This window comes from Cherax quadricarinatus, chromosome 44, assembly GCF_038502225.1.
Source record: "Cherax quadricarinatus isolate ZL_2023a chromosome 44, ASM3850222v1, whole genome shotgun sequence".
In the NCBI taxonomy this organism is placed as follows: Eukaryota; Metazoa; Arthropoda; class Malacostraca; order Decapoda; family Parastacidae; genus Cherax; species Cherax quadricarinatus.
Window position 1 is genome coordinate 19117588 of NC_091335.1, and position 16139 is coordinate 19133726.

The window sequence follows — 16139 nt, forward strand, 5'->3', positions numbered from 1 at the left end:
ACTTACACTTAGGTCACACTACACATACATGTACAAGCATATAGTATATACAGTGGACCCCCAGTTAACGATATTTTTTCACTCCAGAAGTATGTTCAGGTGCCAGTACTGACCGAATTTGTTCCCATAAGGAATATTGTGAAGTAGATTAGTCCATTTCAGACCCCCAAACATACACGTACAAACACACTTACATAAATACACTTACATAATTGGTCGCATTCGGAGGTGATCGTTATGCGTGGGTCCACTGTACACACCCCTCTGGGTTTTTCTTCTATTTTCTTACTAGTTCTTGTTCTTGTTTATTTCCTCTTACCTCCATGGGGAAGTGGAACAGAATTCTTCCTCCATAAGCCATTCGTGTTGTAAGAGGCGACTAAAATGCCAGGAGCAAGGGGCTAGTAACCCCTTCTCCTGTATATATTACTAAATGTAAAACTTTCGTTTTTCCTTTTGGGCCACCCCCACCTCGGTGGGATACGGCTGGTGTGTTGAAAGAAAGAAGATATGCACTCCCCTCTGGGTTTTCTTCTATTTTCTTTCTAGTTCTTGTTCTTGTTTATTTCCTCTTACCTCCATGGGGAAGTGGAACAGAATTCTTCCTCCGTAAGCCATGTGTGTTGTAAGAGGCGACTAAAATGCCGGGAGCAAGAGGCTAGTAACCCCTTCTCTTGTATAAATTACTAAATTTAAAAAGAGAAAATTTTCGTTTTTCTTTTCGGGCCACCCTGCCTTGGTGGGATATGGCCGGTTTGTTGAAAAAAAAAAATAAGAAATACACTTACCGTGGAGATGCTGGCATTGGTTTAGGGTAGTGGAAGATATGCAGGCAGCATATGTTGTCAGTGGCCCCATATACCTCCAACAACATTGGAGGAGTTAGTTTCATGCCGTCCTTTTTCTATCTCTTAATCGCTTAACTTATTTGCTACACTGTTAATGCTACACTTCATCGCTGGCTGGCGCTATAGCCTTTATCAACTCTTGCAGCTTTAGTGTCGTACATATCGTAGAATCACTGAAGAAGGCACATTCTCCCTTCTCTCTCAGACCTTACCAAAGGGCTGGCACTAGGAACTTTCTTTGGGCCCATGGTGGCTTATTTTGCAGTTGCAATTAATAAACAGGAGCAAAAAGTGCGAGATGTTTCAGACGAATGCTTACTCAACCAATGACAAAGCCAGACTGACTGTGTCCCTGGGCGGGCAGACGTATCTAATACATATGATTTCTGGATCGAGGTCCGACATCCAAAACAAAATTTTGCCCAAAAAAAGGGTTCTAAATCCAAAATGTCTGATATCTGGTACGTACGAAAACCGGAGTTCCACTGTATTTCCTTTTTCTCATGGCTTTCTGTCTATATTCTGTGTTACCTTTTACTTTTCCACTTGTATATGTTGATAGTGATTTCATTTTGTGTCTTAATTAAGATTTCTCAATTTATGATATGTTAACGTTACACTTGATATTAATAAGAACTATTTTGACTGATGCCTGAAGAAAGGAAAAAAGTTATAGAGTGAAATAGTGTGAAACTTTGATTGTTGTTTGTGGTGGATTCAAAATGGAGGGCAAATGTTGTTATGCTGGAGAGACTTGGGGATGTTGATAATGAACAGAGGAAGGGTTGTCTTAGTGGCTGGAATGCCTGTAGTGATGAATTGGGTTGGTTTGAGTAATGTAATTGGGCTCATAGTGGGTAGAATTGCTGATGCATAAATTGTGGCCAGACTTCTAACTTTGCATCTGCATAATTCTTAAATTTTCCATTGAATTTTGCATTTTTGGTGTAATTTGCTTCAGAAAAAGGTTCTATACCACTTTAGATTTTTCTTTAAATAGTGTGATGGTGAAAGGGTTAACTTAACATCAAAATTTAGATTTTTTACACCGAAACTAACTTAGCAACATGACCTAAACCTAGCCTAGAATTAAACAATTGAAGAATATAATTTAACCTAATCTTATCAGCCTTAATTTAACATCAGTTAAATGTGTCTTGATTTTGTGATGTTATGACTGATTCTTGCAAAGTTATTATAATGGTGAATTTAGACTCTGCTTGTTTGGCAAAACAGTCATTTTTACAAGCAGAGATTGCCTTGTCTGCCTGAAAAGCATGATATGTATAGTATACACTTAGTTTGTAACAGTTTTGTGTATGTACTGAAGCTGTCTAGAGCATGTAGTTCAGTTTAATGTATTTTGTTATTGTACATGCTTTCATCATTTTAATCTTTATTTTTATAACACTGTAATCCTACTTAATTTAGAGACAGTATTAAGTAATGACTTTAAAACATGTACCAAGTGCCTGGTTGCCAAAGTTGATTTTGTTACAGGTGGATTTTGCATTTTATTTTTTGTGTAGCTTATCAATGGTTCTCTTCTTGCTGTACCCTATAGCTAATCTGGTATGGATCACAACAACGTATACTCAAGGAAGTTTGGGAGCCAACAGCAAAGGTGAGACCATTTATTATACAGAGTTATGGTGTAGTGCTTTCTTTGTAATTGCATAATTATGGTATTCTGATGGATCTATGGAACTGCATGATTATCTTGGTTGCTTTGTTAATGTTCTCTATGTGGAATGTTATATATTTAATTTCTTGGTTTTATTATTGTGTTGAGAGATATGACCTCCATGCTCATATTTTCTTCATATTACCCATTCACTCTGTATCGGTAAGTTATTTAACCCTTTAAGGGTCCGTCCTGTAGATCTACAGCTTTGAAGTCAGGGTTCAAACCGTAGACCTATGACATGAGCTCAGCTCACTCAGATAACCTGTGAGCGGTAAATTTGGGGCTAGATATGAGAGACCACATCTATGTGATGTGTACCACGTAAAATAAATCCTGCCGTACGCAGTGCATAATGAGAGAAAAAAGCTGCGACCATAGTTTTAGATTAAAAAGGCTCCTTTCCGATGTTTTTTTGTATGTTTTTACAGTTGTATTCATGATTTCTTGGTCTCATTTGATAGAATAGAAGATATTTTACAGAAATAGAGATGATTTTGATTGGTTTTAGTACGGGAAATGGCTTGAAACTGAGCTCAGAGTAGCGGTAATGTTCAGTTTTTGCCAATGTTCAAGAGTAAACAAATGTCGTTACGAGTCTAATATGCGTCAGCTGGTGAGTCTAATATACATTTGTGAATGTGCTGATATTTATACAGTTATTGCAACATTTCATAACAGTAAATCTTCTATTCTTTGGTGTGAGTAAAAATTCATTATGTGAATAAAAAATCAAAATGGAATTTATTTGTAAAGCCTGAAAATGTAACTAATGAACTAAGGAAATGTTAGTTTAGTGCCAGGAATGCCTGCATTGCTTATTCTGGATCCTATTTTGAACTTTGTGTGTTAAATTTCCCAAATTACCAATTTCTGATCCCTTTATTGGGTAGTTGAAACAGTTGACTGGGTGATTTCTTGTGCTCAGTCGGTAAAATAGAAGTAATAGTAGCGAAATAGTTAAGAATTTGGTCAATTGGAGAAACATAATTGGCCTAAAATGGGAGTCAGAGTTGGTAAAATCACCAACATGTAAATATTGCTGACACATCAAAATTCGCAAGAGCATAATTTCATCAGTTTTCCATCAAATTTCATACTTTTTTGCTTTATTACCTTCAGAAAAAGATTCTCTACCATTTCATAAGAAAAAATAAATGTTTTTGAAAATTCTTGGAACCAAGATGTCACTCTGAGATTTGGCCTCTGGACCCTGAAAGGGTTAAGCATTTGGTCCTTGCTAGCAGATGTTTTTTAAAATAAGAAAGTGAGTGAATTGCTAATGATATGGAATTGATATAGTATTGATGTATTGAGCTCTAAGCCTCTTTTAAGAATTGAAAATTTATAATTTCATTACAGGTTGCATGCAATTTCATTGGAGCAGATTTGTTGTAATGTGGTTCTGGTATTTTGGCTAAAGAGTGAACTTGCTAAAGAATCTCATGGGAGAATTCCCCATATTCTAGAATTCTAAAGAGTGATCAGTGCAGCATAGTTATTTTTGCTGGTGCAGTCAATCACATACATGGGGTAGCAGCTGTTGCTAGCAATAAGATACACTTCCAGTCAAGAGCAGTGATGTGTGGCCCTTAGGAGCTTAGTGCTTAATTTGATTATAATTGTACTTAGTTATTTACTGAAGAATAAATTTAAAAAAGCAAACAGAAGAGGCAAAAGAAATGAGCAAAAAAGCTATCAATTGCTCAGAGGTTTATAAAAAAAAAAATCAGTAACAAATGAATATGGGTTGTTGAAGGTGACAAAGATAGAAATTATACTTTTTCAGTAAGGAGAACTATTATGGATAAAGACATGCACAGTTACAGTGGGTGCTCTCTCAGTAGTTGGTGCAGTAAAATAAGATACATTGGACCCTCGGCTAACACCTGCATCGGCTAATGCCAAATTCGGCTAACACCTCACTTTGGCATAAAAAAAATTGGCTCGGCTAACACCAAAAAACTTGGTTAAGAGCTTTCATCCCGAACGTGTCGGCACGGCTCCCTGAGCGAGCCCGGCCACTCGCTCTGTGTACCAGCCAGTGTGCCATTGTTTACAAAGCCAGTGAAGACAATTCTGCGTGTACATGTGATATATTTTGTATTATTCAATTGTTTTTGGTGCTTGTAACTGCTAAATAAACCACCATGGGCCCCAAGAAAGCTTCTAGTGCCAGCCCTATGGTAAACAATATCAGAAACACACAAAATTTAAGAAAAAGTTTGTAGAAAAATACGAAAATGGTGATGGTAGTGGTTGTGATGGTGGTAGAGGAGTTGTAGTGGTGGTGGTAGAGGGTGGTAGCGATCGTGATGGTGGTAGAGGGCGGTAGTGGTTGTGATGGTGGTATGGTATGATAAGGCATGGTGAGGCTGCCAGTTCTGACAAAAAGCTGCTGAAAAATATGTGCAGGACTTTAAGGGGTACATAGTGGCTGAAAAATTAAAACCCCAGGCCTGTTTTGGAAGAAAATGACAAACAGGACCTATATTACTCAGGAGGAATAGGCACTCCCAGGACACAAGCCAGAAAAGGACTTGTTTCCTGAAGTCTTTATGGAAGGGGATTCCCGGGTGTTGCGCATGTGTCTTAATTTCATCTTGTCGGTATTATATACCATTCTTGTACTACTACTACTACTACTACCACCACCTCTTCCTGCCTATATATAGCCGTCCTGCTCCACTTCTGGTTAGTGTGACTTTGTCAATGGTCCAAGTCAGACCGAAACGTCGTCGTAAGCTTCTCTCTTTTATGTGCGGGTTATTTGTGTATATTTCCCCTTCCAAACAATAGAACACCTTCATTCTCTGCCCTCCTCCCATCTCATCACTCATCAATAAGTCCACAATAAAGGTAAGTGTGAAGTTATTATTGTTTTATTCTTCATGTATCATTGTTTTCTGTGTAGGGAAATGTATATTTCATGTAAAAAAATTATTTTGTTTAATACTTTTGGGTGTCTGGAATGGATTAATTGGATTTCCATTATTTCTTATGGGGAAAATTAATTCGGTTAAAGGCTAAATCGATTAAAGGCTAGCTCTTTGGAATGGATTAAAGGCATTAGCCGAGGGTACACTGTACTTTATTTCAGCATGATACAATATTTGTACCGAGGTGAATGCCATTTAGGTGTGCATGCAGAAAGCCATTAATATGCAAAGCATTTTGGGCAAACAAAGGAGAGCTAATATCATGGATAGACAGAGGGATCATCCCACAGCTGCTAAAAACAACAGACATAGCCCCACTCCACAAAAGGGGCAGTAAAGCAATAGCAAAGAACTACAGACTGATAGTGCTAACATCCTATATCATAAAAAGTCTTTGAAAGGGTTCTAAGAAGCTAGATTGCCATTCCTCTAGATACCCATCAGTTATACAACCCAGGGCAACATGGGTTTAAAGCAGGTTGCTCCTGTCTGTCCCATCTACTGGACCACTATGACAAGGTCTTGGATGCTCTAGAAATCAAAGTGCAGATGTAGTATACACAGACATTGCAAAAGCCTTTGACAAGTGTGACCATGGTGTAATAGCACACAAAATGCGAGATAAAGGAATAACAGGAAAAGTTGGTAGATTTATTTATAATTTCCTAACAAATAGAACACAGAGTAATAGTAAACAGAGTAAAGTCTGAGGTGGCTACTGTGGAAAGCTCTGTTCCACAATGCACAGTACTCGCTTCCATCCTGTTCCTCATCTTCATATCTGACATAGACAGGGATGTAAGCCACAGCACCATGTCTTCCTTTGTAGATGACACAGAAATTTGCATGACAGTGTCCTCCATTGAAGACACTGCAAGACTCCAGACGAACATCAACCAAATCTTTAAATGGGCCGCAGAAAACATGAAGTTAAATGATGAGAAATTTCAGTTACTCAGTCCTGGGAGTGATAATGTCAGAGGATCTCACTTTCAAAGACCACACCATTGTATCAATTGCATCTGCTAGAAAAATGACAGGATGGATAATGAGAACCTGCAAAACTAGGGATGCCAAGCCCATGATGACACTCTTCAGGTCGCCTGTTTTATTTAGGCTGGAATATTGCTGACCCCTAATGGCACCTTTCAAGGGACGTAAAATTGCTGACCTAGAAAATGGATAGAGAACCTTTATGGCACACAACTTCTATGAAATGCCTCAATTACTGGGAACAGTTGAAGTTCCTAAACCTGAATTCCCTAGAATGCAGGCGGGAGAGATGCACGATTATATACTCTTGGAAAATCCTAGAGGGATTAGTACTAAACTTGCACACAAAAATCACTCCCTATGAAAGCAAAAGACTTGGCAGAGAATGCAACATCCCCCCATTGAAAAGCAGGGGTGCCACTAGCACGATAAGAGAGAACTCACTAAATGTCCGGAGCCCAAGACTGTCCAGCCAGACTGTGGTTCGTACGTCAGGTTGTGTGCGGCCAACAGTAACAGCCTAGTTGATCAGGCCCTGAGCTATCATGAGGCCTGGTCACAGACCGGGCCGTGGGGGTGTTGACCCCTGAAACCCTCTCCAGGTATACAAAGGAAGAACAGTTAAAATGGGTGCTCTCTCAGTGGTTGGATCAACTATTGTACTCAGTGTCACTTAGCTTGACCTCACATTTCTACTTTAGTTAACTATCCTATTTGGGGGGGGAGAGGGAGGGGGAGGGGCTAATTCCAAATTTTTTTTGTACAGTACCATGCATCAGTATATTTGAAACAAAAATAATAGGGCAAGAGAAGAGTGAACATCTCTTCAACAATTATAAATTTAAAAAATCACATTAATTGATCTAATTTTACCAGAAAATGGGATAAACCACATCTGTGGCAAAGGTAAATGTATTGAATTAAATAACCAATAAGAAATAAATTGTACGTGTGGATGTGAAATCTGGAAGACAGACCCTTCTCTTCACATCAGTTCCTGTATCAAGATAGAGGAAGCCTCACCTTCAGCATGTACCATATTGTGGTGTATGAAGGAGAGCCAATTTTTTTTTTTTTAACTAAAAATTAATTCATACAGTAAACCTCAATATCATGGACTAATGGGGCAATTGCCTGATTGTATGTAAATGAGAATAATGTTTAGAAATAGCAATAAAATTCACTAAAGTACCCTATTATGTATCTAATATAGTAGTGTAGACACAATTTACAGATACAGTGGTACCTCAGTATACATCCGCTTTGAAATAAGTCCAACTTGGTATATGTCCTGTTTGGACACGAAAATTTTTGCTTGGTATATGACCTTGGTTTGGAATACGACTCGCATGCTAGAACTTGTATGGGTCAAAATGAGTCACAACACCATGTGCCACCCTTGTTTACCCCTCTCTCGACACAAAGTCACAACTGCCCACTAGTGTCAGTACACCCGTTGCTACCATTCCGTAAACAGGGAAGAACTGACCACTGAGGAGCAGCACATGACTAAGATGGATGCACTCTCTTCAGGCTTGGAAGAGGAGATAGAGGAAGCCCCTACTTCATTAATCAAGGAAATCTTTGCCAAATGGATGAGCGTCAAAAACTTTGCAGAGAAGTACCACCCCAACAAAGCCCAAACAAGCCGTAATGACCAATGTTACATTTCTGAAACATCCTTAGGAGAAGGCAGAAGCAAAGTTCTTTGAACAGATTTTTAGTAAAAGTCAAACTTGGTGAGCTTCAACCAGGTCTAAATAGGAAAGAGAGACAGAAAAGAGAAGGGGCTCTCCTTCCAAACAATAACATTTCCTCCTCCTCCTCCCTTCTCAGCACTATCCTAGTAGGCACTTGACTCTTTTCAGCAAAGTAAAGTGAGGTTAAATTTTTTTTTTTTTATTATCTAATTCTTTTGTATTTATGTATGTATTTTAGTATTAAGCTGCCGTGTTTAAATTACATATTTTAGTATTAAGCAGTGTTTAGATTATTTTATACAACCCCATCAGTGTATAATATGCCAATAAAAATAAATGTTTTTTCATGGGAATGGATTAATCGTTTTCCCTGTATTTCACATGGGAAAAATCGTTTGGTATACATTCTGTTTAGTATAAGTTCAAGGTCCTGGATCGGATTAACCCTTTCAGGGTCGACAGGCCCTCTGAGAGACTTGTTTACAGGGTTGGCCAAATTTAAAAAAAAAAAAATATATTTTATGAAAAGATAGAGAATCTTTTCCCGATCATAATGACACCAAAAGTATGAAATTTGAAGGAAAACTTACGGAATTATGCTCTCGCGAAGTTAGCAGTCTCGATGATGTTTAAGCATCGGTGATTTTGCCCACTTTGAGCCCTATTTTCGGCCAATTCAGTGTACTTGTCGACAAAAATCATAACTATTTTGCTAGAACTCCATTTTTTCTATCGAATGAGTACAAGAAACCACCCATTTACCGATTTCAACTATCCAATACAGTGGTCAGAATTTATCAATTTTGCCAATTTCACACAAATTTCAAAAGATGCCAATTTCCGAATAGGGTCCAGAATAAACAAGAAAAACATTCCTGGCACTAAAATAACAAATTCTCTGTTCGTTAGTCACATACCCAGGCTCCTCTTATATTTCTTTGGCTTTTCACTTTGAATTTTTATTCTTACAAAAAATAGAAGATTTACTGTTATGCAAACTACTGCATTAGTGTAGAAATGGTATAAATAATATCAGCGCACTAGATTTGAGGGCGCTAGAATTTAGGCGTACTAGTACGTCAAAAACCCTGGCTCGTAAGCCGTACTAGTACGGCCGAAACCCTGAAAGGGTTAAGGACGTATACTGAGGTACCACTGTGTATTGCAATAAGATAGGTAACATTTATGAGGGGATTCAGGGAAACCAGTTAGCTGGACTTGGGTTCTGGAGGTAGGAAGTACAGTACCTGCACTCTGGAGGAGGGGTGGAGATATGTTGGAGTTTTTGAACTGTGGTATTGGCAAGCTCTGGCAAGACAGTGATTGAGTATGTGATGATTAAAGATTTTCTTCTTCTTTTTCGGGTCACCCTGCCTTGGTGGGAAACAACCGTCGTGTTAAAAAAAAAAAATAGTACATTTTACCCAGTGAATTTTGCCTATAATTTTAAAAGTCCATTATATCGGGGTCCATCATATCAAGGGTTTACTGTATTTGTAAATTAGAAATTTGAAATCTTCAATATTGTTAAGTAAAAATTCTCTTTCTATTTATGAGAAGGGTACTTCACTGGAGGCTAAGTATTTACTATGAGCCTAGCATTTCTGGTGTTCAGTGGAGTCTATGTAGTTTTTTTTTTTTTTTTTTACACAGGGTTTGACAAGGTTAAGGATCCGTAGTTTTATTGACAAGCTATTTACAGGTTAAGGATTCCAAACTTTATTGACAAGCTAAGAGCTGTTACCAACATCAGCTCATTTGGAAGCATTTTTATTGTTATGAGACATACAAGTAGGGAACAGGATGAAGTTGGAGCCATCTGTGGGCCAGCATTTTCATTTGATCAGCTGACTTTATCTTGTTGACATCATAATGCTGTATGAATGTGTTCCATACTCGAGTCATCCTGGGGATAAATGATCTCAGATGAAGCGATGTTCTAGAGAAGGGTACAGCCAGAGTGAAGTTCCTGCTTTCTGCCCGTCTTGTGGTATAGAAGCTTGCTTCACGCTGTCCTCGAAGTGGATCCAAGTGTGGTACTTTGACAATACTGGCCTTGTACATAACATTAAGGCCACCCACATCCCTCCTGTGTTGAAGGCTCTGCTGAAATGACAGATCTATCCAGGATTGGTCCAGGCAAGAGATGGGATGTCTTGCTCTGTTCTCTTCTGTCAAGCAGTCGCACATGAGAGGGAGGGGCAGGCAAAATAAGAAAGTGGAGCATACTTGAGGTGTGAGTGTACTTGTGCCTTGTACAGAATCTTGCCACCCCTACTGTCAAGCAGATGTGAGATACGGCGAAGTGTTGTAAACTTCCTGGCTGCCTTGTTTGCAAGATTTACAGCGTGGTTCTTCATGGTCAGTTTGGAGTCAAATTTCACCCCAAGGATATCAACTTCTTCCCCAGGTGCTAACACCTTCCCATTCAGCCTTACTACTGCACCAGCATTACCATCGTGGTGCCTAGAGACCATCATCATTTGTGTTTTCTCGGGTGCAGATGTTACTTGCCATCTGTTTCCCCAAGCTGATATAGCTCTCTATGAGTTAAAGTTCAGAATTATTTGTTCTACAAATAGGCATGTCAGTAAGAATATAAGGTGGACATTAGACTGTCCTACTTTGACAGAGCAGAAAGAAAAAAATTAAATTCAGGTATCACGGAAAGACTAACAAGAAAGTTTTAAAATGTCTTCCTACAACTTTCTTCTCATACTGAATGACTGTTCCCTTTCCCATTAAATTCACTATTGATACAAGACAGAAAGGCTCTCTTCTATTTTTGAACATTTATATTCATAAGTTCAAAGAGGTCAAAGAATGTCTGAATTCAACTTCTGCATAGTGTAATTTAATTATAGGATTAGTAACCTCTTAGTGTCCTCTACAGATTTATATATTTTTTGAACATTTTTCCATAGTTGTAGCACACTACCTTCTCTGGATTATGATTTGGCCATCTACCACTATTTAAATAAATATACATTTTTCAGAACACTTACTTGATAGTTCACAGTTGTAACCATATTTTTCCTGTTGCTAATTGAAAAAATCTTGATCTGGTTTTTCACATCCATATACTGTTTCATTTTTAAATGTTAGATATTCACAAACTGTACTTTCCAGCAAGACCATGTCCTAATTGTTACAGTATTTTGTTGGTCATATTTTGCAGATCCTTTATACATTTGGTACAAGTCTGATTTTTTTCTGTTTTGTTAATTATTTTGCAAATACATAATTCACTTAAGGTGTCCTTAGCATTTTCCCATTGATATGTTTGAATTTTATGTTAAACTTTGCCAGCATTATATCTGATACTTACTATTGATGTGGTCTTGTAATTATAATGTGCTCTATGATTATCTCTAAAATTTCCTCTTACTCAGATGTTGTAAAGAATTTGTCACAGCTTATGTTCAATATATATCTCCATAGAGGGTTTATGTACAAGTGTGCCAAAGTATGAATATCAGTGAGTACAAGGTAATTTTGATGGAATCGATGTCAGCCTAAAATTGACCATTGGTCGATATTGTTATCAACAAAATTTTTGGTATCGTCCCATCCCTAGTTTGTGATTTTATTACTTACCTGGAGTCTACCTGGAGGGTATTCTGGGGATCAATGCCCCCGTGGCCAGTCCACGACCGACCATGGTCATCTTAACATAAGATGATACATCCTCTGCGATACTTGAGCATAATTTGTGATTTTAAGTAGCATCACATAATAGTATACAATGCTTACAAGTTGATGAAAAAGACATGTGCAACACCTTTGTATTTTTATTTTAAAGATTTTTTGTCAACCATTGTTTTTTTCTATTCTGTTGGACATAGTAGAAGATAAGGTGATCAGTCCCTCAGCCTTGAACAAGCTGAAAAGCCACTGGTTGGAAAAAAAAACTATATTAAAAATACCTAGGTGTTGCACGTGAGGTTTTAAGAGCAGTTTTTTAGAAATTAAGTTAGTTTGAGGTCAACTTTCTCAATGGTAACAAAGTAAGGCCCCACTTATATGGCAGGTTAGGTTCCAGGCTACTGCCAGAAAGCAGGACACCATTTTTTTCACTTATAAATGCATATAAGTGCCAGATAACAGGTTTACACTAACATATATTAAGTTAACAATAGAACTAGGTATTAATAAGAAGTAAATTACACACACAGTACACTCATTTCTTACCTCAAAATATTTGTAGTCTTAATGTAGGGTGAGAGGTGAGTAGTATTTATTGTAAGAAGTCAGGTGTGGGAAGTATAGTAGCCCACCTGGCCACCCCACCCAAACGTAATATACTATGACATTTAAAGCACCCTAGAATGATAAAATGCATAGTGGAACCTCTATACTCAAGCTTAATTCATACCAGAAGGCAGTTGGAGTCCTGATCTGTTTGAGTATCGAACATATTCTTTCCAATCAATTTTTTTTTTTTTTGGTTGGCTGTTATCACTAATCTTTGTAGGCCCTATGGAGACTTGTACAAATATAAAAAAAATACCAAAAATGTGAAGAAACACAAAATAGTTTACAGAGAAGTTCTGGCAGGTCGTGTTTGTTTGGTCGAGTGCTGAGCTTGGTTCGAGTAGGGAGCTGTGTGATTACTGAGGTTCCACTGTACAGTACACTCATGACTTACCTTAAAATATTTGTAGTCTTAATGTAGGGTGAGAGGTGAGCAAACGATATAAAAATGAATAAAAGAGAGAGAAAGATGAGGAGAGAGAGAGAAGAGAGAGAGATAGAAGAGAGAGAGAGAAGAGAAGAGAGAGAAAAGAGGAGAGGAGAGTAGAGAATAGAGCAAGACATCCCATCTCTTGCCTGGACCAATCCTGGATAGATCTGTCATTTCAGCAGAGCCTTCAGCACAGGAGGGATGTGGGTGGCCTTACTGTTATGTACAAGGCCAATATTGTCAAAGTACCACATTTGGATCCACTTCGAGGACAGCGTGAAGCAAGCTTCTATACCACAAGACGGGCAGAATGCAGGAACTTCACTCTGGCTGTACCCTTCTCCAGAACATCACTTCACCTGAGATCATTTATCCCCAGGATGACTCGAGTATGGAACACATTCGTACAGCATTATGATGTCAATGAGATAGTCAGTTGATCAGATGAAAATGCTGGTTCAAAGATGGCTCCAACTTCATCCTGTTCCCTACTTGTATGTCTCATAACAACAAAAATGCTGCCAGGTTGAAAATCTCAGAAAATTGAAGGATATCCATAATCCTGTGGTATATGTGGATACTAACCTGGTGCTACAGGAAGAAGGTTCAGAAGTACCCCAGGGACTCTTGTCCGAAGATCAAGACTGCCCTCATGGGCTGTGTTGTAAAGTCACAGCAAAGATAATTCATCACAGGGAAGCACTTCATGAACTCAAATCATTAGATAACCCTCAAGCTATTGTAGAAGGCCAGTGCAAGCCTACATCAAGTGAGATAAGCTGCTCAGCTGATAGTGACACTATTGACGAAGACTGGAAGTCCCACACTGAGCTCAACTCGGGTAAATAACTGGTGGAACTCTGTCATTGCTAAGGCCCCACAGATTGACAGAGTTCAAAACACTACCTTTGAGAATTCTAACACAATTCCTCTGACCACCACAGAGGGAACAGATCCTCTTTCCAGCAATGAAGCAAGCCTTGGATCTGTTAATTCTCCTACACCTGACATCTCTGCTTCAGCACCTGCCAGTATACTAGATAGTGCACATACCATCTCTAATCCTACACCTGCTGACACTATTCCAACATCTGGCAGCAGTGCTTCATCGGCAAGTACTGAGTCAGGATTTTCTTCACCAGAGATTGGTGCAGTTATTAATAATCAGGGCACTATCACTGCACATGAGCACCTACTGTGCCAAAGTACGAACAGCAGACCCACGTCTCTCAGAACTGCACAGGGATGTGGCAGAGGACGTGGAGGAGGAAGACATCTACAGCCGTCTTACCTTCCACCAACACAGTCCCAGCGGCAGAACCTGCAGACAAATCAGCAAAAAACAGGAGGTGCAACAAATAGTAGTCCACTCTCCCAGGCACCTAGGCAGTGCTCTCGCTATCACCGAAAGGGGCACACCACCTGCGAGATACCAGGTGCAATTACTGCCACAAGAAAGGACATCAGGAGGACCAGTGTTGGAAGAAAAAGGAACTTGACAGACAGGACCACCTGTTTAGAGACCTGTTCTTGGAACAAACCAGCAGGATCTCTGAATTGGTGAACACTCTCACACGTCACCCACTCAACTACTCCTATCTCAGCCCAGCAGGTGGTATTGTGCCTTATACAAGACCACAGACCTACATCCCTGCAGCTGCCTCAGTGCCTTTCCTCTCTCAAGGACAGGCACCTTACATGCCTTACACACCCACTACCTCCAGCTGACCACATCATGAGGAGCCAGTCTTTCAGCATCCTGTCGGCCAACATTAGAAGTTTCATTACTAATGTTGGAGAGCTCTCACACAGTTTTGTGAACACTCGACGTCCCAACATGATAGCTGTTATTGAAACATTTTTGGACGACAGGTCTCCGGAAAATTTTACAAGAATTGCTGGCTACACCTCATGGATGAGAAGAGACAGGCAGGGGCAAGGAGGTGTTGCTGTGTGCTTCTCTAAGAGTGTACATGCCCAGCACATTGATGTTGCCATCCCTACTCATCTTGAAATGATGTTCTTCAAGCTATGCATAAACACTAGTACCTCTGTACTAGCATGTGCAATGTGCAGACCTCAGTGGCAACATGCAGACCCCATCAACTTCCTAATGGAAAATGTGGACTCCCTACTGCTACAACACAACTGTCAACATGTCATAATTGTTGGTGACCTTAACCAACACCTTATACAGAGGGACTTTGATGACCTTCTTGCAGTATTTGACATGAGAAACTTTGTTGATTTCCCTACTCGCATCTCTGGCTCCTCCCTTGACCCAGTAGTGAGTGATCTAGCAGAAGGTATAGTCACTTGTCAACCCCTCGGCTACGTTGGATCATCTGACCACAAGGCTGTTTTTACGACATTTAAGATCCCAATAGAACGAGGTGAGGAGTCCACATGCACAACCTGGCTATGGGAAAGAGGTAATTGACCAGCTCTTTGCTCTGAGCTCGCCACCACCAATTGGAATGCTCTTCTCTAAGGGGATGTTGACAACCAAGTGAAAGCCTTCACTGGACACATCCATAATCTACAACAAGAACACATTCCTCACCGGCAATGTGTGATGAAGCCTACAGATCAGCCTTGGTTAGGCTTTCATTGTAGAGAGGCTGCTACTACTATGTACAAGGCATGGTGAAGGTACAGTGGACCCCCGGTTAACGATATTTTTTCAATCCAGAAGTATGTTCAGGTGCCAGTACTGACCGAATTTGTTCCCATAAGGAATATTGTGAAGTAGATTAGTCCATTTCAGACCCCCAAACATACACGTACAAACGCACTTACATAAATACACTTACATAATTGGTCGCATTTGGAGGTAATCGTTATGCGGGGGTCCACTGTATAAGAGACATCCTATCACCTATAACAGGAACTTGCACAGGCAAGCCTGTAGGCATATGGGTGACATTCAAAAGTGGGCCATCGCTAAATGGGACATGGACACCAAAAGACAGCTAGCATCAGGTAGGGTGGGCTCCAAAACCTGGTGGTCCCTGGTCAAGGACAGACAAGTTTATCTGCCTGATGAACTCATTCCACCTCTAAATCGACAGGATGGGACCACCTCTACTAGTAGTCAAGAGAAAGCAGACCTCTTTGCCAAACACTTTGCTACCAAAATGCAAGTTCCTGATCCAGCAAGGGACTCTCCTTGGCTAGCTGCAAGAACTGTGTCAAAATTGCCAGTGGTGACAATAAGGCAGGAAGAGGTGCATTTCCTTCTTAAATCACTTGACCAAGAAAAGGCTGTGGGCCCAGACAAGTTGAGCCCAA

General features: G+C 39.6%; 1 protein-coding gene across 15 annotated transcripts in view; it reads left to right on the plus strand.

The window, feature by feature from the left end:
- chb (chromosome bows) overlaps positions 1-16139 on the plus strand; it is a 788037-nt gene that overhangs the window by 713044 nt on the left and 58854 nt on the right. For 13 of the 15 annotated variants that reach the window (XM_053789056.2, XM_053789064.2, XM_053789065.2 and 10 more), the window contains one exon: positions 2413-2472. The exons of the other annotated variants lie outside the window; for them this stretch is intronic. In XM_053789056.2, the coding sequence (XP_053645031.1) occupies positions 2413-2472 (60 nt within the window). The remainder of the gene's footprint in view (positions 1-2412; positions 2473-16139) is intronic. 15 annotated transcript variants of the gene reach the window in all.